Source organism: Paramisgurnus dabryanus, chromosome 4, assembly GCF_030506205.2.
Source record: "Paramisgurnus dabryanus chromosome 4, PD_genome_1.1, whole genome shotgun sequence".
In the NCBI taxonomy this organism is placed as follows: Eukaryota; Metazoa; Chordata; class Actinopteri; order Cypriniformes; family Cobitidae; genus Paramisgurnus; species Paramisgurnus dabryanus.
In genome coordinates this window covers 46336232-46363199 of record NC_133340.1, presented here as the reverse complement: position 1 = coordinate 46363199, position 26968 = coordinate 46336232, and the positions used below count along the sequence as shown (strand labels likewise).

The window sequence follows — 26968 nt, the reverse complement described above, 5'->3', positions numbered from 1 at the left end:
AGCTGACTTGTTGATTTAAGATTTATAAATGCAGCTCAGAGAAATGCAATTCGGACAGCCATGGATTCGGACATGCCTTGATGCCTTCCTGCCTTGCAATAGGGGTTTCGGACGTATTTCAGTTCAGGGAAGAGAGCGGAAGAATGGCTAAAGCAAGAGACATTTACCACTACCACAAACATTTGCTGCAGGGAACAACGCGCTCGGAATCACAAATAAAATATGATAAATAAAGTAACCGAACCAGAGTAAATACTGGCACTGCTTTCATCGCTGGAGACAACTAATGAACATGAAAGAAATGAGGTTCGACTCCGAAATGACAACTTTTCTTTTCGATTGGTAAGTAAGATGCTGTTAGTATTTCGCTAGAAGTTCACTTATAATAGGCATTGCCATAACCTATGCTCAGCTTGTACATGAACTACGGCTTTGTGCAGTAAATGTGGCTCCATCTGAAAGCAGCTGATGGCGATTCACTTTTAATCAATAAACCGGCTTCACTGACGAGAAGCGCAATGACTATCGCATGCAAATTATTGCGCATCCTTAGCTGTTAACGTTTAATAGTTAGCTCTACCCACGGATCCGATCCGGTTTTCACCCGTTATCTACCAAGCTGATGCTAAAATGTAACATTAGCTAAGAAGCTTGAAATGTCTTCGATTATAATGAACACCAAATGGACGCACGAAACGTAGCGGAAAACATTGCAATTTTAATGAGACAGAATGTTTTTTTTGTGACTAATGATAACTTAGTTGCTAATGTAAATCAAACTTGATATATGCTGCTGAATTTGCAGCTGCTAAATTAAAATAGACCAACTCACTTTTCTGGAGGTATACTGCCCCCGTCTGTTTGGCGTGTGGAGTATGAATTGATTTTTTTTTGGGCGGACATGTTAAATGGTCCCTTTAAATGTAATGTAGCCTAAAATCGTTGAAAGCCAAGGGCAGTAGTAAACAGAATTACTCTTATTTTTAAATTCTTTTATTTGACCCTTCAATCATGAGTATGATTAATAAAAAAAATCTTCTTTAATAATGCATGAAACATCTGATAATAATTAAGTAAATGTCAATTAATTATTTTTATAAGATTTATTTGTATATGTATTACTTTTTTGAATATTGAAGCATTGCTGTCCAAAAAATATTGTATGGTAGATTGTATTAACTTTTTGTTATTTGCTTTAACATGGTTGTATGCACTTAGTTAATCATAGTGTTATAAAAAGCATTATAACACAAAACTGTCTATAAGTCAGTCATTGAATAAACTTGATTCTCCACATAAACACACACAAAACTGTGTTTTTGACATGGTGAGTTCACAAAATTATCAAAACAACATCAATAATATAAGAGCTTAAACCTTTATGGCATTTTATTATGCAATATTTAAGTATTTAAAGTTCTTATCAGTTCTTAATCTGTAAGAAATCTTAAATAATAAAATTTTTAGGCACAAAGGTGCTGATCATTTTAATTTCATTTCACTTTAATGTTTAATGAACACGCTAAAGTTTTTGATTCAAATTTACTTAATTATTTTAGGACTATATGCAGTGACTATAAAACAGTTACATAATAGAAGAAAATATATAATACGGCTTACTATTCACCCATAGTTCATTTTGTAAATTAATTAAATGTGTATTTATTATCATTTTAATTAGGAAAATCTAGTTCTCAATAAATGTTAATATTACTATGTAGAAATGATGAGGGTTAATCTAATATATTTTACAACACCAAAAAGTTAAATTTTTTAGGGTTATATAACACGTATTATAATCAGTATAAATATTAAATGTCAACATTAATATCAAAAAGTGGGATCAAATGTAATATTGTGCAGCTTTTAAATAGTGAAACATCTTTAAATGTCAAAATATCAATTAAAAATTAGTTGAGCCTTCTGGGATGTGCTGAGAATTTTGGAACAGATTAATAAACTAATTTTAATCTTCAGCTTTAGACCTTGATGAATATTAAGATTATTTGTTATTAACAAAATAAATAAACCATTATAATATGAAAGTGGTGATAATGCATTGTTACAGTAATAAAAACCTGTATTTCCCCCTTACTTTAAAACAGATGTTTGTGGTTCATTACTATTTTTATGAAAACCCAACAACAATAAAAAAAATACAAACTCACTTATATTAAAGGAAATTAAACCTTTATTAAGCAGCGTTGTGTTTTTGCTTCCATGTTTTTAACCAAGCTGGTCGGCTGGTCAAAAGATTACCTGAATAAGGGCCATTTCACATGGTACAAAATCGTCACGCGGCTTTAGCTTTTCTCTTGCATTGGAAGCACTTTGTGCAGCATTTAGTGCAAAAATGTTTTTTTCTTCAACGGCGCCTGCCATGAAGTGCCATGTCCGGAGATGGGACAGTATTTTGGGTGCAAGAGCAAGGCATGTGGACCAACTCCGCTTCACCTCTGTAACCGTTTTGCCACTTTCCTTATGTCTCCTATTGAAAAATACACTCGCGGTTACCGCGTACATGTGAAACGGCCTTAAACGTTAGGGGTGCACCGATAAATGGTGATGTACACTAATAATACGTGGTCAATAACCCTTCTGAATCGGACAGCCAATAATATGCACAGCTATTTCATGAACTACGGCTTTTGATCAGTAAGTCCTTATCGATCTAAAATCACTGTTAGTTTGAGTCATTTATAACATGCATTTGATAAAGCAACCCGGGTCAAACATAATCATTATTCATATTCTTTATTATCGTGAAAATACCTGAAAAGGTTTGAAAAAAGCTATATAAATATATCCTTAAGCCATTTCCGGGGAGCTGCGTGTCATAGCTGTAGGCGTTTTCAGGCTGTGTCCCAAATTAATTCAAAGGCTGCGACCTTCTAAGGATGTATTTTAAGAATGATTGCGTCACAGCAGCGCGACTTGAGGATAGTAAGGCCATCCTAATTCAAATGATGCTTAGAATGAAGCCTCAAAATGCGTCCTCATTTCTCTGTGCTGTTAAGGATAGAACGAATGGATCCTTAACAGCCGAGGATATCCCAAGAGTCATTGCGCGTCTGCAATGGCTGCATATAATGGGTGGATATTTTAAAATAAACAATTAAAACCTTTATTAAATAAAAGTGTATTTATCAGAATTTTTTTTAGTATTGTAAGTTATGTTTTGTGTTAATATTATTCTTTTTATATTGCGTATATTTCAAAGGTTGATTAATTTGATATACTGTTGAATACTTTAATCTATATCAATGTGTCATATTTTCTAAAATAAATTTATATTTTTTTGATTTCATATTTATTTTAATAAGTCAGAAACGTCGCCGCTATGTCCTGCTGACAGGCATGGTGGGCGTGTGCAGCAGGTGACACCAATTATGGGTCCTCCGAAGGTTAGACCGTCTCATTTCAGTTCTCTTTGCGAACTTCTGAGGCTTCCACCATGAAAGACTGGAAGTGCTCACCTTTTAAGGTCTCATGCTTATAAGGTTACAGCTCTTAAATTAGGACACAGCTTCAATGTCAAGGAAGGATCCTCGGAAGTCAGAATTTCGAGGATGCTACATCATGGACGTCCGTCGAAGGAATGTTCCAATGTCGAGGATCCTCAAAATTTCAGCCAAGTCCTTCGTTTGAGAAATATCCCACATACAGGAAAGGATGCGTATCCTTCCCGCTCTTCACGTGCTGAAATCACCCACAATCCTATGCACGCAGCATCGAAAGTAGTGCTGGCTTTTGATTCAAATTTCAAGAATCGATTCGATTCAGATTCTCAAAATCTTGAATCGATTATCATTATTCGATTAGATTCGACCCGATCCGATCTTCGAGATTTAGATAAGTGTTTTTGAAAAAAGCATTTTTTCCAGCTGTTACCTGAATTACAGTTTTCAAAACAACCGCTTGCTGCTTTACGTTACTGACCGCCCCATGTTCGTTGTTTTAATGTCCTTCCATGCATGCATGAGTTCAATGATGCGGCAAGTTTAAGTTATTAATTATTAAATCAATCTTCTGATTTACGGATCGATCTTTAGAAATAAATATGAAAATCAATTCAGAATTGGTGAATCGATTTTTTTTTTCAACACAGCCCTTATCGAAAGAGTCTGCAGCGCATATTGAGTTTCTTCACGAGAGCGCCCTCTGGCTTTTGGGCGTAGCGGCATTTCACCGTAATTAATTGAGAAGCATATCAAGCATCATTGGCTGATATATCGGTGCCCTTATAAATGTGCAGATCACGTTGTATGAAGTAAAAGTAAGCTTGCGCTGTATTAAGAAACAGTACCTAGCTTTAATTATAAGTGCACAGCTTGCATTGTATGAAGAAAAGTGAACTCGCGCTGAACAGCACCTGACTTTGAGGGCTAGCTTGCACTGTATTCATAAATCATGACTGACTTTGACCAGGCAGCTTGCTCTGTATGAAGAAACAGCACCTGAAGCTTTGTTTATACTCGCGCTTTGGTCCGCACCGCGCGCCTCAACAAACGGACGAGGTGTATATGACATTCGATGATAACGAATGTCATAATCGATTTTTATATATGTGTATATGTATATATGTGTGTGCATATATGTACATATATGTGTTAATATATATATTAAAAAAGGGGATGTGCATGTATATTATAAAATATACAGTATATGCACATCCTCTTTTGTTTCACGCACAAATTGTAAAATAATGATAAAAAATATAACCACTGAATTCACAAATATGTCTCTGTTTGTACAAATTGATTCACATTCATGTAAATATTAAATTTGTCGGACACAAAATGAAAGACATTTGTTTGGTTCATATATTGATAGCTGTTTATATTTGGCTCATAAAATACTTTAAACAGCAAAATGTTAAGTTGTAACATTGCCACTTTCTGTACTTAATTACAGAACTAAGGATATTAATCATTGCAGCATATGTGCTCCTTATATTTTGGAATCAATGAAATAGATAAAATGGAAATAAGCATAGAATTTCAACTACTTGTTTGGAAGCAGTTTTTTAATCTTTTTATTTGTGCATCTGTTTTAATAGGCAGACAAGGAGTTTGTGTGGTCACTTTGGAAGCAGCTACAAGTGGCCAATCCAGACCTTACCCAGGCAATTAGTCTTGTAGTGGAAAGGTTGGTCACTTTTTAACGTCACTTATTTTTATATTACAAACAAAAGCAAATGCTGTATGCTGTTTTTCCTGTGTGTGTTTTTTTTTATCTTTATGTTTTTAGTTTGGGTATGAGGCTTGAAATAAAAGCTGTTTCTGCTGCATGAAATCCCTGATTTGCAGGGCATCATAGCGGTTCTGCAGGGATGTGTGTTAGGTGACTGGGCTGTTGAATTCGGTTATGAGAGAATCGAGCACAGATGATGATCTAAACCCTCTTATCCTTCCTGCAGACTCCCTACCTCTCTTCCCATCTAAACACTGAAAAAAAATCTTCTTTGAGGGATAAACATAAGATTTAAGATGACTTATGACCCTCAAAGAGGGTGTAGGGAGCTACAAAAGTGGCATGGGAACCTGTTGAAAAAAAGAGGTCAAATTTACAGCTCTGAATGTTTGCCATAGACTTCTGTCTTTCAAAAGTTATCATTATGAACATAGATAAGAAGGATTTTAAACCTGAGGAAAAATTGCAACAACTGAAAATGGGATATAGTAATATATTTAACTGGATATATAGTAAATTACTTAATTGATTTCACCCAGATAAAAGTTCAGCAATATAAAGAGCTTACAGAAACCTGTGTGTATTTTTTTCTTTTTTCGACCAAAAGCCATATGTTTAGAAAATGTCTTCCTTGACTCCAGAACAAGCGAAAATAAAAGAGCCATGCTACATGCTCCTGTATCCCTCATGAGCACATTCCACAGGCCCAGCCAACAAAACGTGCTACTCCTCAAAGAACTGGGAACATGCACCTGAGGGCATGTGCATATGTATAGTGCCACACGGGAGATTGACATGATAATTGCGCTGACTCTGTGAAGCACACAGGCTTAAGGGAATTCTGGTCTGGTAGTAAGTGAACGCTTGGCTTGGGATATGGTTAACATCACCAAGCTTCAAGGCAGTGGTGTACTCTGAGGAGACCCCGTATCATGTCAGATGTCCTCAGGGATAGATGGAATGAGAGAGGGTGGAAAAGATTGAAACAGTGAACCAGGGAAAGGAAGATCCCAGGTGAGTGGCGGCTGTTCAAACAAACTTGCCCCAATTGTGATTCTTTTGTCTCCCCCCCAAACACCCACTAAAGAGGGTTGATGCTGAAAGGGAGGGAGTGTTTGTGTTCCCGTGTGATTCTGTTTCTGTTTTGATATATTGATAATTACTGATACCTGGAGACTAGAGTTATATCCCATCGTTCCCTGTTGACTTTTTGTGGTTTAAGCTGAGGGAACACGCTTAGTGGTTGAAAGGCAATTTTGCCTGTTTCTTCTCCCACAGCTTCTGGGCTGTTTTATCTCCTAACAGAATATTGCAATTGCATCATATGAAATAGATTTAATACTTTAAATGTGAATAGTTAACCAAGGCCAGTAGATTAGTTTGCCATCTTCTGTATTCTTTTACTGTGACAGCTTCTAATGTTGATCTTCCATTGAATCTGTGTTGGTACTAGAGAGAAGCAAAAAGCTGAGAACAAGGACTGGAAAGTTCTAGAGATTCTTCAAGCAAAGGACTACAGAATCCAAGAGCTGGAGCAGGTACTGTAAGAGTTTTACACCAGTCCAAAATCAACTAGGGCCTAGCAGGTGAATAGAAATGCATGTGGTCCGCTAAACCACAGTTTCTCCTTTTTAATGAGCATCTCTGAGTGCTTGATAGATCTACTTGGATGACAGCTAATGATGAAGCCGTGTTGTTAATTCACCTTTAATCATGCCCCTTAATGAAACATCTGTCAGCTGGCTTCATTAGCTGATATGACTCCACACCAGCAGAGACTCCATCAAAAATATGTCCATACATACTCCTCATTTGTGTAAATAAGGTTAGCCAAGACTTAAAAACGCATTCTTTAACCCAATCTACTGCAGTAACTGTTCTTATGTTGGCTTAAAAAAGCCATCATACTGTTGTTGTATCTAAGCTAAATAGGGGCCAAGCACCAAAGGTGCTAAAGCCCCTATTGTATTTGTTAGTATTATTATTATTATTTTGGGTAGCCATAGGAGTCTATGGCAGCCCTATGAACCATGTAGGAAAAGGAATTTGACACACTTGTGGGGGGGGTCATCAGTAGTCATGTGACGAACATTGGGGTCTCTAGCACCAACTCCACAGCGCCAGCAGCAGTTAAAAAAATCCACTATTCAAACAATTATCATTGTAAATTTATTTGATCTATGAAAATTCTACTTAGTACATGTGATTGCTCCCATCACGATCCTCGCATTCTATACCTTACATTAAAGAGCCCCTATGGTCCGATTCACGTTTTAACATTACCTTTAGTGTGTTAAGCACTATTCGGACGGGATTAGTTTTCCAAACAACGTTTGAGTTTCAACGTGTCCCCCAGGACGTCTGTGATTTTATGTACCAATTCGGACGGGATTAAAATGATGCATTTTCATGCATTTGGGCGTTGCAAAAGAGCACGTGCTCTGGATACGCATGTTTGTAATGTTTAATATTTTGCTTTAAATGTAAAATTATGACAGAACATGTAATTTATTAATTTAATTTTAACAAATCAAAATAAAATAAACAAATCCAACTAAAGTAACGTTAGCCTACGTGTTTTATATAACTGTCTGCTTATAATAAACCCAAAGAAATGAAGAAATAATGATAATAACAATTTATTATCTTTATTAATTAACATTACCATTCCGGAGTTGAACAACTTTGAATGGAGTTTCTTATAACGTTAATGATATTACAGTGGCCAGTCTTAACAGTGTTTGATATTCAGCTCGTCTTGATTTAATTATTTTATTTTGCCGAATGCGAAAAAACATCCATATCTGAATGAATGGGACTCAGGAAATACAAAAAACGCGCATTAGTAAGACCTTACGGCAGATCACGTTGGCCAAAACACGAAATGAACCGCGTTTTCGAAAGATATTGGGGGCAAACACAGACATTTGCATCCGGACGGGATTACATTTCTCAGAGGACCTCTGAGTTCGGCGAAAAACAGTAGGTAAATTGCTCTGGAATGGGCATGGCCGATTCGGACGGGATTAAAAACACAGAGGACCTCTGAGAAGCACGATTTTCTCAGAGGTCCCCCTGTAAAACTAATCCCGTCCGAAAAGGGCTTACATGTTAACGATATGCAATAGGTACAAACCCCGAAGTACACGATGACACACAAGTTATCGTCTCAACGTAAATAGATTTTCTTGGACTACAACAAACACACGGATTGTAGGCAAGTTTACTTTCTGGGATTGGTGATGTAGACAATACCAACATTATCATAATTCCTCCCACATTGGACTCACAGCCTGTAAGTTAACTCCTGTTAGCATTGCTTTGTGACCGAATCTTTCAAAAATTGTAAGGATTGTCACATTTCCGGATGACGTCAGAGGTATTCAGGCCAATCACAACATACATATTAGCTGGCCAATCAGGGACACAGAGCTTTTCAAATCTGTGTCTTTCTGGAAGAGAGTGAAATCTAGAGCTAATCAAATGAACGGTATTTGGAAAATAATGTGTTTTTTAACCACAAACCACACAAATGCATTGTATTACACCAAATACACAAAATAACATTGTTTTTTTAGCAATAAAATAGGTGCACTTTAAGACTCCGCTCATTACAGTAGTGGCCATTTTGAAATGTACAGTATTGTGTTTTTACTCTTCTCCTCCTTAAAATTTTGTTCAATTGTTATGATCATGGGCGTAGATTTAGATTTAGCGACAAGTCCCTACCAATATTCAGGGAAGAATTGTCCCTAGCAATATTTAGACCAATCAATTAATCTGTATTTATAACCACTGATGTCCGTCTGTTTCTTGTGTTTTTTTATGTTTTACTTATTATGTTTTATTCAGGAATAATTTAAATGAGATTTGAAATCTTTTGCAATCCCGTTCTGTAAAAATAACTTGGTTATAGGATAACAGTACGTGTATTCATACCGGACCGTTTCGGTACAGGGCTTTTGGCACAGTGCACATGTGCACCGAATGGCCGAATGCAATCTTTTGTGTGCGGAACATAGGTCAGTTTTCGTGTTTCCACACGAACATATTAAGTGGCGGAAGTCTCAGCGTTCAGTGCAAGTCTTCTGTCAAACATATAACATAATTCGGCCCCCAGAAAGATTTTTATTTACTTAGTTGTATATTTGTTTGATTATTGATGTAAACGTTTACTGGGCCTGCTTAAGTGTTGCGTCTAAAAGCGCATGTTAAACGTGTGTCAACGTGCTGTTTTGTTCTTTCAAAAGTGCGTGAGAGGTTGCGCGTCTTTCGTCGCAATCATGAGCCGTGCTTTCTGTGACAGCGAGAATAACAGAATGCGTAATCAGATTTTTCATCTGCACCTCACGTCAATTATATCATTGTCACAATGCAATCAGTTAATCTGGTCGGGACAGAGAAGAGCTGTAACCAGGGCTTACTCGGCTGTTACTCAGCTGCGGAGGGTTCGTTAGTTTAAGTCACAGCTTACATTGGCGACACAAGCAAAGATTAGGAGAAACGTGCAAAAGATAAAAGGTGGCTATGTATGCAACTCACTCATCTCAATATGAGTGTATAATAAGTATATCATCATGTTGATTGCTATGCAGTTACACATAGAGCAGTAACATTATTTTTATACAGAGATGGTATATAACCAATTCAATACTGTGACTTAAAAAAATCCAAAATAAATCAAAACAGAAACATTTTTTGGTGGCAAAAATGCAGGCTAACGCCCCATTCAGACAGCCAGCGACCAGCAGTAGCAGAGCGACGCGATCTCATTCATTTCAATGGAAACCGGGCGATTTCCGGCGACACGAGTGAAAGTGACCCTTGGCGACCGTATGGGCGTGTCCAGGGACGCAAAAAAAGTTAAGAAAAGTTTAACTTTATGCAAATGTCGAGTGAATTTCGGGAACGACTACCAATGAGAACAAAGCAGTGGAGTTCACGTCACCCTTCTCTCGTCAGTTACTGGCGTGGATGGTACTCATTTGTTTATGACAAGCAGATTTAGAAACGCCTCATTGAAAGAGACAGGTGACACACAGCGATAACGTCACTGGCTGTCTGAAAGAGGGGTAGTAGTTCATAAATGTATTCAAGAATTGAATTTGTTAGTTTAGTGCAAGGTTTTAGTAGAAAAAAGTTTAAGAGAAGGTTAAGAAAAGATTTACCTACATTATAAAATAATGTAAAAAAGTATGTTATTTATTGGAGAACTTTGCAGCAGTATTTTATTTATTATTTTTTTATTTTATATATTTTATTTATTATATTTTAATAAAAAGCGTTTAAAGAAGTATAAACAAATTGTTAAAAAAAGTTTATAGTAATAAACAACATGCAGTTCAGTTTAATTTAATTTATTGAACTGAAAATGAACCGAATCGTGGCTTCAAAAACCAAGGTACGCAACGAACCGTGAATTTTGCGTAGCGCTACACCCCTTAACGCTTCACAGCCTTCGTTCTCTGCAATGAGTCCTGCCTCTGTAACTCCTATTACTACATAAAATTTGGGATGGCACCGGGGGTGGGGAGTCAGATGTCACTGAGTAAAGTGCATACTGTGTTGTCTGTTGTTTAACTCTTTCACCGCCAGCGTTTTTTAAAAAAGTTGCCAGCCAGCGCCAGCGTTTTTCATGATTTTCACCAAAGTTTAAAGTGCCCATCTTATGACTGCTTTTCCACAAGTTATATAGGTGTATGAGTTCCATAAAGCATGTTTCAAAAGTTGTTTGCTCGAAATAGCTTGTAGGAAAAGATTGTTACCCATCTCTAGTAGCCTCTGTTTCAGGGCAGTTCAGATTGTGCCGTTTTGAGCTAGTCTTACATATTTATGAGCTGCTGCTCCTTTGATCACGCCCCACTACTAACGTCATGTCCCCGTGCGCGTGCTCAGTGGTATCGTGAGCAGTACAGACCATACGGTGTTATTATTTTATATATTATTATTAACGGTTTATGTTGCCAACAGACAAATCATGCAGAAAAGTATCACTAATAAGTACACTACAGGTGAAGAAACTCATGACACACAATGAGTAAATTGTGATGTTACGTTAGCAGTCACAACAATAAACTCGTTTTCCCTGGACAATGCTAACATATTCCCATTATAAAACATTTTCAAGCGCATTATTTTCGCAAATTACAGAAATTAAGACCCGGCGGGGGATGTATACTGCTTGTGGGCCACGTGCTAATTGCTAGAAGCTAGCGGGAGGTCCGGACCGTAAAGTTATAAGAGGCTCGGGGGTTAGCATCTTCAGAAAAGCCGGGGCTGTAAGGCCCGGTCTCGGTGTGTCAAACTCATCATGACACAAAGATTCCAGCGTAAATTGTGATGTAGCAGTCTGAACAATACACTCGTTTTCCCTGGACAATACTAACATATTCCCGTTATAAACATTTTGAAACGCATTATTTTCGCAAATTACAGAAATTAAGACCCGCCGGGGGATGTATACTGCTTGTGGACCGCGTGCTAATTGCTAGAAGCTAGCGGGAGGTCCGGACCGTGTATATATCTATGCGGACCGTAAAGTTATTAGAGGCTCGTCTCGGTTAGTTTGGCAAAAAGCTTTTAGCTCTAGCATCATAAATGTAGTATTTTGTGACAGAAGATGACAACATGCAAAATATAACGTGACTTCTTACCTTTGTGATGAAACGACGCGATCGCGAATCGAATCCAGTCTGTTTCAGATGTGTGAATGATCCATGAAAGTCCAATAAAATACATCCAATTACCATTTTTGTCCACAAATGCTTATAATCCGTGAAATATAGATACATAGTCTGTTGTTTACATCAGATTTCGCATGAAGGTCTTATCGCCTACAATCTGAGGACTGTTTGCGTCGTAACACACTGTATATAAGATTACTCCGGGTTCCAATAACCACGCGTTAAAACTTTGTTTTTAAAAGTAGGTGGGAGTATAATCCATAATATCCAAATAGCGCTGTTATTTCCGGGAGACATGATAACAGCACAGAGGGTCTCATTCAAGTGACTGCTCTATGCTCTCTAGCTAACTGGTGGGTGGAGACCTGCGAGTGGGGTGGTGGGCGGGAAAATTCAAACTGAATGTGACGAAACTTTTTGTTACGTCACAACGGAGCTGAGTTTTAACTCGCGCAATTTGAGACTCAAGGCAGAGGACATTCAGAAACCTGTATCTCACTCAAAACAGCATGGATGGATTTTTTTCCAAGTTTGTATGCGTGTGGGAGCATCAGAGACACAAATGAACACCCCAAAACCCAGAAAAAGTGAGTTTTTCATAATACGGGCACTTTAATGCCTTCCAGAAAATGTTCTTCTTTAAATAAATAAACATACAATATACCAAATGAAAGAACAGACCCTCTGCTTTCAAACAAAAAAAAAACCGTTTCATCCTTCCTTTAGTGGTTCTTTTGCAATCAGCTTTTGAATATGGGTAGGTTTTTGCAAAAACACCATATTTTGAGCAAAAAGCAAAAATAATTCCATTTTTGTGACGGACTTTTCATAGAGATCCCATTCAGAGCGATCTTTAAAACAGACACGGACATGCAGCAGCTTGCCATAGGGCAATACTTCCAGTTTTAAAAAGTTGCGGAAGGGCGCCACCTGGTGGATAATAGCGGTATTGCGGAAAGACGGAAAATCTCGTCATTGGCGGGGAAGCGTTTTCTCTTAATTGACGAGATATCTCGTCAATGGCGGGGAAAGAGTTAAGTCAAGTAAACAGCGATAACAGTTTTTGCAATGCAACTAATTTATTTAGGTCCCCACCAATTCCAGAATCGAACTTGCGATTGTTAGGCTGCAAAGAAGTGACTGAGCAGAATTTAGATTTTTTTCTCAGTTCAATTGTTATAATGTCACAAACTTGGATCTAACATCACATATACCTGCAAACTAGTCGTTTTTGGCGAAATTCGCCGTTTTGAATCAAAATGTGTCATAAATGTGAATCGTGTAGATCCGAAGAGTTTTTTTTGTGTGTGTGGGGGGATCAGTCACTCAATCAGAAATTGTAAGACTAAAGACTAAAGTGAGACCATATTTCCAGCTGACGTCCTTGCGTCTTTTGACCAATCAGCATTCAAAAACCACATAAGGTCATCCTCGTATTTTTCATGGACAAGGTTTTGCGGTACAGCAAATTCTGAGGTAAGTTTGTTTCTAATGATGTTATGTTTTTAAATTAACTTGTAACTTAGGTACTAGTTGCTAAAGTTTGCCAAATCAAATGTAGTCTGTTATTAAGTCAGATAAGTTTGTTGTGATACATTTTTTTCTAACATTAGCGTTACCGTATCAAACTTTTATCAACCTGTTATTAACTCTTTCCCCGCCATTGACGAGATATCTCGTCAATTAAGAGAAAACGCTTCCCCGCCAATGACGAGATTTTCCGTCTTTCCGAAATACCGCTATTATCCACCAGGTGGCGCACTTCCGAACTTTTTAAAACCGGAAGTATTGCCCTATGGCAAGCGGCTGCATGTCCGTGTCTGTTTTAAAGATCGCTCTGAATGGGATCTCTATGAAAAAATTATTTTTGCTTTTTGCTCAAAATATGGTATTTTTGCAAAAACCTACCCATATTCAAAAGCTGATTGCAAAAGAACCACTAAAGGTAGGATGAAACGTTTTTTTTTTGTTTGAAAGCAGAGGGTCTGTTCTTTCATTTGGTATATTGTATGTTTATATATTTAAAGAAGAACATTTTCTGGAAGGCATTAAACTTTGGTGAAAATCATGAAAAACGCTGGCGCTGGCTGGCAACTTTTTTTAAAACGCTGGCGGTGAAAGAGTTAAGCGTGTTAGCACGCAAGGGATGGGCAACAGCAACTGGCAGGCAAGGGCCTCATTCAGACAGCAGTGTCTATAAATAAGGCCAGCAGGAACATATTAAACTAGGAGTATTAATTTTAAAACATTTGAATGTCAGTCACGAAATAGCGTTCTGATTATGCTAACTCTAACCAGGAGAAAGCACTCATTTCAAAGGCTGCCTCCTCCAAAGGACGCATTTTAAGGCTGCACACGCCATCAAGGATGTCTTAAAATGTTTCATTCTGTAAAAATATGAATCTCAACAACATGCATATAAACTATATGATGTTTAATACAGCATTTTGCGGTTATTAAGCAGATGACGTGACGCGCCATCCCCGCATCTAAGTTCCTCAAGAGCAAATAAAAAGCATGCAGAGCAGTCTGATCTCGCGATACTTTGATATCATACGCCATCCGTTTTCACAGTAAAGCATGTCACAATTGATGAACAGCTATGCCCGTAAAGACACAGCATTCTGTCTCAAAATGGAAAAAAGTCAAAAATAACACTGCATGAAAAGAGGTGTATCCGTACTAGGAAACTCCTGTAAACACCACTGATTTTCGGAAGTATCTACTAGTTCCACTGAGGGTAAACTACTAATTCCACCATTCTTGCTGAGGGGATATTCCTGTGGTATATGCAGCCATTTGTTGCCATGGCAAATAATCCCATTGAAGATTTTGTCAGGGGACATTTTCACACCTACAGAGGTACTGGGATTTCAAATCTTTGCGGAATTCTAGTGTCCCCATTGGTGTTTAATCTCAACACTGATTGGTTGCTAAAACCCCCTCCCAAAACTCTGACAACTATTGGGACACAACTTTGAAACTTTCCAGTTGAGATAATTTGATTGGTTACACTTTACATTAAGCCCAACCCAAGCCCTCATAGCTTAGTGACTTGATTGGTTATTTGCCTGCTATGCAGATCGACTACAATCCCCCCCCACTATATATATGATATATATATATTACTATACACCAGACATGGGGACTTGTGACTTGGTAACTTGGACTCAAGTAGACTTGAGTCGCTATTTTTGTGACTTGTGACTTGACAAAAAATAAAATACTTGAGACTTGACTCGGACTTGGAAGTTAAAGACTCGGGACTTGACTTGACTTGAGACATGATGACTTGAATGACTTGAGTGTTAATCACATCATGTTTTCAGTTTGAATATAAAATATATAAACTATTTTAAAAAATAAAGTTGACCCAGCTGGAGCACAGGCTGAGAATGGCGTTGTCGTGACTGAATAACAACACTATCATCAGTCATGCCCTCTCGTACCTTATGCACACCACGCCCACTTAGAACAGATATCAACATGTCAGCCGGAGGGGTAGCGAGGGTCATCGCTTTCGGCTTCAACAAGATGGCAAAAGAAGAACAGTGTGTTGCAAGACATGCAACATTAAAATCACGGGTAGCCAGACGACAACCTCCAATTTCGTCCATTATTTGAAGAGCCATTCTGCCCAGTAAGTGCTTGTCAATTTGTTATATCTGGTTAGTTGGTAGTTAGCTGATGTAATAATAGCTAAAGTAGCCATTAACCCTCATCATACCGTGTTGGGGACAAATGTGGGCAAAATTATTTTTATTTGTTTTTTAAAAATACTTCCCTTGATCTGAGCGGTACGAGACATGGCTACTTTTTCTAAGTTTGCCACCTGAACACACACACACACACACACACACACACACACACACACACACACACACACACACACACACAGAAAAATTACTGGATTCTACATTGTTAGGTATGGTTCACATATCGCGTCTTTTGCACGCTCAAGTTCGTTATTTTAAATGTAGGCGCGAACGGAGGAGATTACAATTTTGTTTGATTCCATGATGTATTTTACTGAACATGAGTATTTCTTTATATCTTTATATTCTATATATATCTTTATTAAGATCAGATTCTGCAGGTAAAATTACAATAATAAGGTGACTTGACTTGGACTTGACTTGACCTACTACAGGACTTGACTTGCCCAAGAAAAAAAAATACTTGGGACTTACTTGAGACTTGAAGGTTCAGACTTGAGACTTACTTGAGACTTGCACATGTGTGACTTGGTCCCATCTCTGTTATACACCCCCCAAAACCCTTAAAAAAATAAACAATTGAATTGAGTTTAAATGTTTATTTAACTCTTTCACCGCCAGCGTTTTTAAAAAAGTTGCCAGCCAGCGCCAGCGTTTTTCATGATTTTCACCAAAGTTTAATGCCTTCCAGAAAATGTTCTTCTTTAAATATATAAACATACAATATACCAAATGAAAGAACAGACCCTCTGCTTTCAAACAAAAAAAAAAAAACGTTTCATCCTACCTTAAGTGGTTCTTTTGCAATCAGCTTTTGAATATGGGTAGGTTTTTGCAAAAACACCATATTTTGAGCAAAAAGCAGAGATAATTCCATTTTTGTGACGGACTTTTCATAGAGATCTCATTCAGAGCGATCTTTAAAACAGACACGGACATGCAGCAGCTTGCCATAGGGCAATACTTCCGGGTTGTATAAGTTGCGGAAGTGCGCCACCTGGTGGATAAAAGCGGTATTGCGGAAAGACGGAAAATCTCGTCATTGGCGGGGAAGCGTTTTCTCTTAATTGACGAGATATCTCGTCAATGGCGGGGAAAGAGTTAATAAAAAAACTGAACAATTCCCAATTGTCACAATCACAAAATAATATTATACACAAATGTTAAAAGTTGCATACATAAACAATACTATTTAAACTCATAAATATACAGACAGAGAAAGCAATATTAGAGTAAACTAAAACAAAACAAAAGTAACAATGAAAACTACATTTAAAGCAGTACAATGTAATGTAGCAGTGGCGGCTCGTGACTGCTCAATCGAGGGTTGCAAATTCAAAATAAGTGTTTGGAGTGTCATGTGTGTTGCTTGTGTTTTTAAAATATGTGTTTGTTGCTTCATGTAAACCATATGCATCACGTTTTTAGTCAAAACACGTGATGCACATACACGCACTCGACACGCAGAACACATATTTTGAAATTGGGAACCACACAAATGACGGGCTATATAGATGTTGTGACAAACTTCGCATTGAGTGCTTACAAAAAAATAAGTCACCAGCTGCCACTGTAATGTAGTCAATATCTAAATAAAATGAACAACAACTATATTGATCTTGCTTTAAGAAATCAGTCCTACACTGCAAAAAGTGACTCTTACTTAGTATTTTTGTCTTGTTTTCAGTAGAAATATTATTTAAATTTAAATGCTTTTTCTTGAGGAACAAAATTACCTAGTTTTAGACAAAATAAATAAATAAATATACACACACACAATTTAAAACAAGCAAAAATATCTGCCAATGGTGTGAGAAAAAATCTTAAGTTTTCTTTTTTTTTCAAATCAATTAAATTTTTTCTTAAAAACTTAATTCAAGCACAATTTTCTTACCCCATTGTTAGATATTTTTGCTTGTTTAGGCACAAATTTACTTAAATTGTATATTTTTGTCTAAAAACTAGACATATTTTCTTAGGTAATTTTGCTCATAAAGAAAATACATCTTGATTTAAGAATTTTTAGTTTTTCTACTGAAAACAAGATAAAAATCCTAAGTTAGAAAGTGATTTTTTGCAGTGTAGATTCAATTGCAGTGCTCTGTCTTGGAGTTACTCAAACATTTCTCGTTGTAAAATCTAAAAGTTAACTAAACTCAAACCATTTAAGAAAACCGGTTGCATTAAACCATTTAAGTTTTAAAACACATACATTTGAGTACTGTGAACTTAAACAAATTGAGTCACATGCAGTTATGCACTTATATTTAAGTTCACACTACCTAAATATAAGTGCATAATTGCACAAGACTTAAGTTCACAGTACTCAAATGTATGTTTTTTAAAACTTAATGGTTTAAGGCAACCGATTTCCTTAAATGGTTTGAGTTAAGTTAACTGTTAGGTTTTACATTTGTAAAGCATATACTTGTCAGCAAATGTAACGTTGATGCACCCTCATCTGGACAGACTCTCTTTGGAGCCCTTTGGAAATATAAAAGTACATATAAGTATTTGACATAATACTAATACACATATACATATACACGACAAATCAAATGACATATAAAGTTGTACATTTTAGAAAGTTTACATTTAACTGTACAAAGATACAACAATATATGATCAAAGAACTTCATAATGTACATCTTACTTCATTTTCTATGTTGATGTCCTCAGAGTCTCTGTGTTGTTCTACAGCTTCATTACAGTAGGCTACTTCAATATAGTTGTCTATCAAACACAGAATAAAAAAATAGAAACACATACATCATAACAAATCTATTTACTATTTAACCTCTTTGATTTAATAATTTCATTATTAAACCTACATCATTTTGGCCAGATTGCAGTGACATCAATTTCTTCAGTGTCTGGATCACTCTGATGTTTAGCTTTCACTGTTACTTTATTATATTTCTCTGTCAAACACAGAATTAAAAATCAAAATCACATACATCACAATACATCTGTTTACTATTTAAAATGTTTGATTTTAATTTTATGTAATCATTGAATGATTAAACGTACATCATTACCCAGAAACCTCTTCAGCGTCCACAAAGTTGAACAGAGTGTACATGACCTCTGTAAACACAAACATGGATAGACTTCATATTTAAAAAGATGAAGAACAGCAAACATATAACGTTAAAATCTATTATGACTCCAAGCTTCTTTACAATTAGCATCTAGGTTCTCTCAAAGTGAAGCTGGCTTTGTTACAAATCAATATAAAGCTATTAAAACAGTCTTGAAAAATAAGCAGCATCTACCAGAACTAAAGCAATCAGCTTTTAAACAACAAAAGATTGTCTGTATCATTTAAAATAGCAGAGAGACACTTGCTAGCTGCTAACATTTTCAACACACAAGTTACTGTTGTTTTGTTTGTTTTAAGCAAAGAACGTCTCATCTTGGTTTCTTTAAAGTTTTGTTTTTAAAAATGTAAACATCGAATTGATTCTTTTAACAGCCCGGTTTGAATGTTACTTCGCGTATTTTTAACCTCATGTTAGACCCTTAATGTTTTACTGTTTGTGCTTTAAATTCAAACAATTCTAGTATAAAGACAAAAACGAATCATAGTAAATAACATAATATGAACAACAAGGCAACCGATCAGCGCAATGCAGACAAATTAATTAAATCAAACTTATCTTACTGTTGATGAGCAAACAAACAAAGAGAGATGGAGTCCAGGCAGTAACGGTTCGCGATTTTGAATTTTCCCGTCAAGCCCAAGCAGTCGCACCTGAACGGTGGGGGCAGATGAGTGGGTGCAGAGGCATTCTGGGAAATGTAGTCCTTTTCTTTGGCGTTGTTACTGCTGTAGATGTAAACTGACTACGATTTCCAAGATGCATTAGATGCACTACATTATTCCAACCCAAATTTGATCCTCTGCTCGCACTTTATATACTTTTTTATAATCCGCGTTTTCACACTATGCATTGTTCTTTATACTTGATCATTAATAAAAAAAAAATTTTTTATAAAGTTTATTACGTTGACAAAACATGTTTAGTTGACAAACATGTTAACAGTTTTTTTGAATGATGCTCAGATTTTCTTAAATATAAAATATTTGTGAATCAGCACTTTCTTGATGAAATACAAAACTCTTTAAACATGCCTCAGGAATTATCTCTGAGTTTAGTGGATTAACTGCTCATCATTGGAAACATTGAACGTATACCTAAATGAATTCTTACTTAAATATAAGTAAATATAAACTAATGCTGAGTTAAGACATGTAACTTACTGAACTTACTTAACTACAACATGAACTCAAATTAATTAATAACTCAGCATTAGTTAACGTTAAAGTAAAAATACATGCATGTCTTTTTTCACTGTGATATATGGACCCTTATTATTTTATAAAGTTCCCATCTCTTTTATTTAAATTGATTGATTGAAGACAAACATTATAATATGTGGACTGACTTTGTACAAGCATGCATTTTCATATGCTAAAAGTTACCTCCTCAGATAGACTAGAACATTGATTGGTGCCCGAACATTTTCCTTACAAGGGCCAAACCTGACTGAGGGCCGTGGGCCAAAAGTAAATGTTGTTGTGTTATATTAAAATGAGAGTTGCCCTGATAACCCCTAATTTATAATTTTCTAATATTTAAAAAATAAATAAGCAAACATTACTCTGTTTATGCATAACTAATGCAGTTTTATTTTCCAAAGCTTTTTGTAGAAAAAGGAAATCATTTTGCCAATCAATTTTAAATATCATTTTCTCTGTGTGCCACTGCCGCAACCTCTTCATTTTTAGCCTAAAGTACCCGAGTTGATTAAGTTTCGTGATGCATTTTATACACCTTCAAGTATGCATGAAACATAAAAAAATTAACTTTAATCCCTTGCATTTAATTTTAATTTACATTTTTGTAATGTAAAAATACAACAAACAAATTATACATTTTAGAAAATGTTTAATAAAAAATATGAACATCTGCGTCAATGACTTTTATTCTTTTTCCTTATCTCACGTGGCATGATGGGCCAAATTAAAGGTCTATTGTGGGCCAACTTTGGGCACCTCTGGATTAGAAGTACAGTAGCTGACAGGTATCTGCAGATATGTTTACCCGAGTTTGTCAGTCTGTATCACCCAACATGTTTTGCATTCACATGTGAAAGACTGTCTTTTAGATTATGGACCTGTCTATTGATATTTTTGTTTCTATTTTAAAAGATTTAATGAAATGTTAGGGTAGAAATATAATAACAATAGAAACAGTGAACTTCAAATCATGAGACATCAGCAAAATCAAGCAGCTTTACATTTCACTGACTAATAGATTTTTCGATTAATCGTTTTTTTTTTTTAAACGTGGTCGATTCAGAATCGATTCTCAAAGAGCAGAATCGATTTTTTTCTTTCATATTTATTTCTGCAAACATTGAACGAAAGATTAACATTAATCGAATTACTAGTCTTCTTCACTAGATGTCACCCTCTTTTTTGTCTAGCGCATGTTACCAAGGAGCAAGAGGCAAGCCTGTCATTCATTCATTCAGTGCTTAAAATGGCGGTTTCAGGTGCTTTGTTGATTTTATTAATTACCCACTTGTAACCTGCTGTTCACTGTTCTTTTTATTAAATAGTATTTGTATTAAATCTATATTCATTGAGTTAGTATAAAAACCGGTCCGAGAACCAGAATCGAAAATTGAATCGAGAATCGAAATCGAATCGATTTTGTAGCTTGTGATTCGAAATCGAATCGATCTGGAAAATCTGAATCGATACCCAGCCCTACTGACTAATTTATCAACATCCTAGCTAGCAAAAATGTGTTACATGATGTCATTTGAACGGCTTCTTTTAAACGATGTATGCAGCATTGAGAGATACGTGCACAATATTCTGACCTTGGGCAGTTGGAGACATTTTTTCAAAGTGTTGGAAATCTATATTCTGAAATAACATTTGTTGCATTTCTCTTGAGTCAGAGAAATAATTTTCACACATTAAAATGGTAATTGTGTCCATTGAATTTTAGTTATTGTGAATGATGCTAAGTGTCTTAAATAGACTATTAATAATTATATTAATAATAAATGTATAAAAAAAACACAGTTTTTAGGTACCACAATACTGTATGTGCTGTCTTAAAGAGACATGGTTAACCCCCCACCCCACTCAGTTCTGAAAACAAAGAAGACACCCCTACAACCCCATTCACACAGACCTCTGGTCCCAGAAAATACCCGTAAAATTGCCAGACAAGCGTCTGTGTGAACACAAACTCGTCCCGTTAATCTTCTGGGATCGTTGCCGGAAAGAGGACCTAGTCAGATACACGGATAACCCTCTGTGTGAACAAAAAGCCGAAAGAATGCCATAATGGGTGTGTCGTAGTGAGGACGGGCGCGTCATCACAACACAAGTTATGGTTCAGCTCCTTACAACGAGAGATAACATGCATATAAACATTCACCACGAGAAATGTTGCAAACTAGATTGAAGCAGTTATCAGAAAATGATCAATGAGACGTATAAACAATGACGCACGTGCCGTAGTGAGGACGCGCGTGTCATGGCATCATGAAGTTGGTTCAACTCTTTAAAATAAGGGATTTACAAATTTAGAAATGTCAGCAAACTGGACTGAAGCAGATATCAGGTAAGTAAATAGCTCGTTACTTACTTCGTTGAAACGGAGATCATTCAGCAGCATAAAAGAACATCGCGTCACGTGCTCATTTGAGCTATAATAAACGAAAATTCCTGCGCGTCATCCCAACAAGATATATCGTTCAGCCTTTCAAATTGCGGGTTTTAAATGCACACGAACAATCACGATGAGAAATGTCTGAAAACTGTATTACAGTTTTTTTCGATTGCTAAACGACAGTGGGCACAACTGGAGCTACATGTGCAAAACACTAACTACAGTCTGCACTACCAAAAGTCACCTGAGCACAACTCTTAACATATGGCTCAAAACAGCTCCGTGCAGCCAAACACTAAACACAACCCTCACTGAGATAACACACACTGTCAGTCAGAACACACTGAGAGGAAAAACACTAACATCAAACACCAATACACAAAATACTAACTTTATATCTTTACAGTTTTAACAATTTCAGTGATGTCACACCAAATAATGTTTTCTTTAAAGAATGATTTATTTATTGATTTATCACATTATTTTTTAGAACACCATAATTTTTTAAGGTAAATGAAAATTAGCAGTTTGCTTCAGTTGTCTATAGTAATTTACGGAATTACAGTAATGAGAAAAAAAGGTAGAAACTTAAAGTACATGAAAGGTAATATTATATATAAATGAAATACATATATGAAATTGAAATTTATATTTATATGAAATTGCAATCAGCAGTGTTTGAAAGGCACAAGGCTGAAATCTTTTCTGTTTTGAATGTGTGGTTCACAGTTTTGATAGCAGTGTGTTAGCATTTGAACAAAGTGCTGTAAATCCACAGTGTTGTGCAGGTTGCGATTAAAGTCATGGGATAAGTGTGTAAAGTTTTGAAAACTGTGTTCAAGCAATGAAAAACGAACTAGAGTTTGGTCCACATGAACTGCTGCTGTGCAGACTGTAGTTAGAGTTTTGCACATGTGACTCCAGTTGTACCCACTGTCGTTTAGCAATCGAAAAAAACTGTAAAGCAGAGATCAGGGAGCACGTCAAATATCCACTCAGAAGCTGAGATCATTCACCAGCATAGAACTGTGCGTTCACGCACTCCTTTATAGTCTTATCATAAACAAAAATGCACCCGAGTGGTTTCTGGAGAGATAAATAATAAATAATATGCAAACTTCAGACGCTGCGTAGAAGAGAGGGCGGGACTTTCAACAGATCACGTGTCTTTCCGGGACCATCAATCATGTCAGTGTGAATGAATAAAAAAATCTAACTTTCCCGGAAAATTAACCTAAAGTTTAGCAGGGATTTCCCATCCCGTATTTGTTCATATACAGCTCTTTTTATGCAGTGTAAAACCTGTGTATCACTTTCAGGTCAGTTCACAAGCCTACGAAAATGTATAGTTTTGGCTGCTGACACTCATCTACCTGATTTAAATAGTATTATTGAGAACATATATACCAACCTTTGCTTTTGTTAATAGACATTAGGGATGCCACAATTCTCAATACATTATTGAACCGTTCGGTTCGACCCCCACAGTCCAATACGCGCATGTGAATTGCTGTTTTTCGGTTTATCCATCCAAATCTGTCAGTTTTATATTCCCTGCACTTTTGTTAATGTGCGCATCCGCGTGATCTGCACGCTTATAAAGCCACAGCAAGTTGATATCCAGTCAATTTGCGCTAGCTGCTTTAACTCTGCTTGAACTTTGCTTGCAATGCTGGTGTCAGATTTCATTTGGGCACGCCCACACCCAACAGAAGTACGAAAACAAAAAGAAGCAGCACGAATGTCTGTTAAATCTGAGGTGTGGATTAATTATTTGCGCGTGTAGATTACATACAACATCAATGTAAAGATGCAAATTCGCGTGGGGCAATGCCAATGACGCAAATTGGGCTTTTTATTGATGCAAACGCGCGTTATTTGCCTCAAACACGTCTTTCGCGCAAGATGAAAAGGTTCAACTCAAGAAGAGAATGCACCTGATGCTAAAATAAATCCCACCAGTAATCTTGCTTGAGGAACGCATTTTTGGTTTCTACACAGACAGCATGATGTTGGATTTAACAGTAGTGCAGTATGGTATAGCCTTCATTTACAATGTAAAGTTAAATTTACTACAGGTATATAAAATGGCCAATTTATGTAATGTAATGAATTCACATGTTCCCCAGTTTGAATAGGATATCATTTTTATATGTCTTTATTTAATTATATCTTATATTATTGTATCAATACACTAGAATGTAATATATGTAAGATGATTTTTGCATTTACATAAAATAAAGAGAACTGCAATTAAAACCAGTATTTTTTTCTTCTTAACATCTCACTGTTCCTGTTATCTAAGCATAGAATAATTAAAAACACTTTAATAGGCCAAGGCATCAGAACCAAAACAGAACCGAAAACCGTGGACAAGAACCGAAATATGTATTGAACCGTGAACTAAGTGTATTGTTGCATCACTAATAGACATCTGCTGTTTTCTTAAAGCTGTCTTGACTTTTAATTTACTTACAAGAAAGACATTTAGTAGTTCTCCAAAAATGCTTGGATTTATGCTGACAGCAGGTAAGATTAGCTTTGTCACATTAGATTAAGCTAAAGTCCATTAGCTCAGTGTTTCCCAACCTTTATTCTGCCACGGCACAGTTATGATAAGTAAAAAAATTCATACGGCACACCAATTTCACAATAAGCATTAACAGATCTGCACAAACCTGTATTCCAATGCTTAAATGACTTGTTAAACTGGAATATTATACTGTAATACATTAAATGTGAAACTTGATCATGTTTTTATGAACACAAAGATATCCTGGCTGGAATTGATGACAGTGACACACACAGCTGTGTAGGGGTGGAACGGTACAGACGTCACGGTTCGGTTAAATTTTCGGTACAATGGAGGGAAAAGCAACACAAAAAGAAGCCAAATTTTTTTAGTACTTAAGATAATCTTAAAAACATAGGTGTCCTTATCTGTGTTATTGTGAGATGTCATGAATATGAACTGAAATGCATTTAACATACTATCTTGTATAACAAAAATGTATAAACTTGTACTCATCTTTCATACAAAGATGGGTTTCAAATGTATTACAAGTTATCTAAATACATTTTTAAATTACATTTTAGCACAATTATTTCATATTAATATACTAAAGAACAAAAAAAAAATGAAGGCTTGTGGGATGCATTAATAGGTGTGTACGACTTCATGAGGCGCTGCAAGAAACGACAAGTGGATGACGTCAGAGTACCGCGAGAGCGATTTGAAATTAGCCTCTTCCGCAAGATTTCTCGCGGTACTCTGACGCTGATGGCGCTGCGTAAAGTTGAGAACACTTAAAAAACTGAAAGCAGCTGAACTCGACAGAACGGCCCTGTGTATGCATGCGCTTCGTCCATTAATTGTATATTAGCAGGACAATTTATCTCCTACTTCTCAGCTTGAGAAATACAAGGTGTGGCGTGTGATCTGACTGAGGGTGTTTTCACATATACACTGTTTAGGTCGGCCCAAATGACGTGTCGCTCCGAGTACGGTGCGTTTGGGTCAGTGTGAACACAACAGCCGCACTCGGATGCGCACTAAACGACCGCTCCGAGACCGCTCTAAACAGGTGGTCTCGGAGCGGCTGTTGCCGAACTCTGGGGCGACCCACCTGTGGTGTGAACACTGCTGGACCTCGGGCCGAACCAAATACAGGAAGTTCTCTACATGTTTGAGCCACTGGGCTTTCGTTGTGACGTGAGCCGGGTGTTATATTGTGGGTTAACAACAAACAAGCCAATCCTGGTCCGTTGCATAGAGATTCGCTGTCTCCTTTACGTTTGAGCTGATGATTTTATAAATGCATAGCTGTCCTCCACACACAAATAGTGACATTACGGGCTTTTTAGCAAACGGCTCCGTGAGAAAGGCTTTAATAGAACAGCTACGCAATTTCGCGTTAAAGCAAAGAAACTTCGCAAAGACGTGCATCGTTTATCTCCACGTCTTGATAGCTGCGCTCTCTCTGTCAAGCTGGTTGTTGTGGAAACGTGGGGGTGGTCATGAGACGGTAAGAGCTGTCAGAGACCAATGACAGCACTGACCGTTGTCACATGGTGTACGGTGCGGCATTTCGAGTAAAGTAAAAAATATATATATGTGAACACGGACCGCACTAACTGAAAAATGATACAATGTATTTTGGTGCGCTCCGAGGCCGCACCACGGTGCGCACCAACATATGTGAAAACAACCTGAAATGCGTGTGTCTCATGGTGAATGCGTGAGACTTGAGAGCCCTGATTACTGTAGATGTACTTCCACTCACATACCTAACAACTGCTGAAAACGCCGACACACAGTCCTCGTCTTTTCCAGCACTCTCTCGCCTGTACTACTGTAACTGACTGGAAAACTGAAGTTTTGCCAAACTTGCGATCTTAAAGAGGCCGGCGGATCCTCACCACCATTTGCCATACTCGCTGTCGCTACTATCTCACTCACTCACTAGACCGTCAACCTGACAAAAGAGTGCCAGAGCATGCAGACGGGCTCTGATAGAGCGCATACATAGGCGGAGCTCGGCTGCATCGGCGCCAATCAGAGCTTCAGAGCTAAAGCGGGGCTACAGATTAGCTGTCCCTAAAGAACCCGCGTATCTAACAGTTGTTCCGCATTACATTAATTAATAATTAATTATTTTGCACGCAAGTTTTTTTTATT

At 36.9% G+C, this 26968-nt stretch overlaps 1 protein-coding gene across 2 annotated transcripts in view; it reads left to right on the top strand.

Moving 5' to 3' along the window:
- The window catches only part of cntln (centlein, centrosomal protein), a 164139-nt gene that overhangs the window by 2143 nt on the left and 135028 nt on the right, over nt 1–26968 (top strand). For both annotated transcript variants that reach the window (XM_065254834.2, XM_065254833.2), the window contains exons 3-4: nt 5060–5148; nt 6647–6731. In XM_065254834.2, the coding sequence (XP_065110906.2) occupies nt 5060–5148; nt 6647–6731 (174 nt within the window). The remainder of the gene's footprint in view (nt 1–5059; nt 5149–6646; nt 6732–26968) is intronic.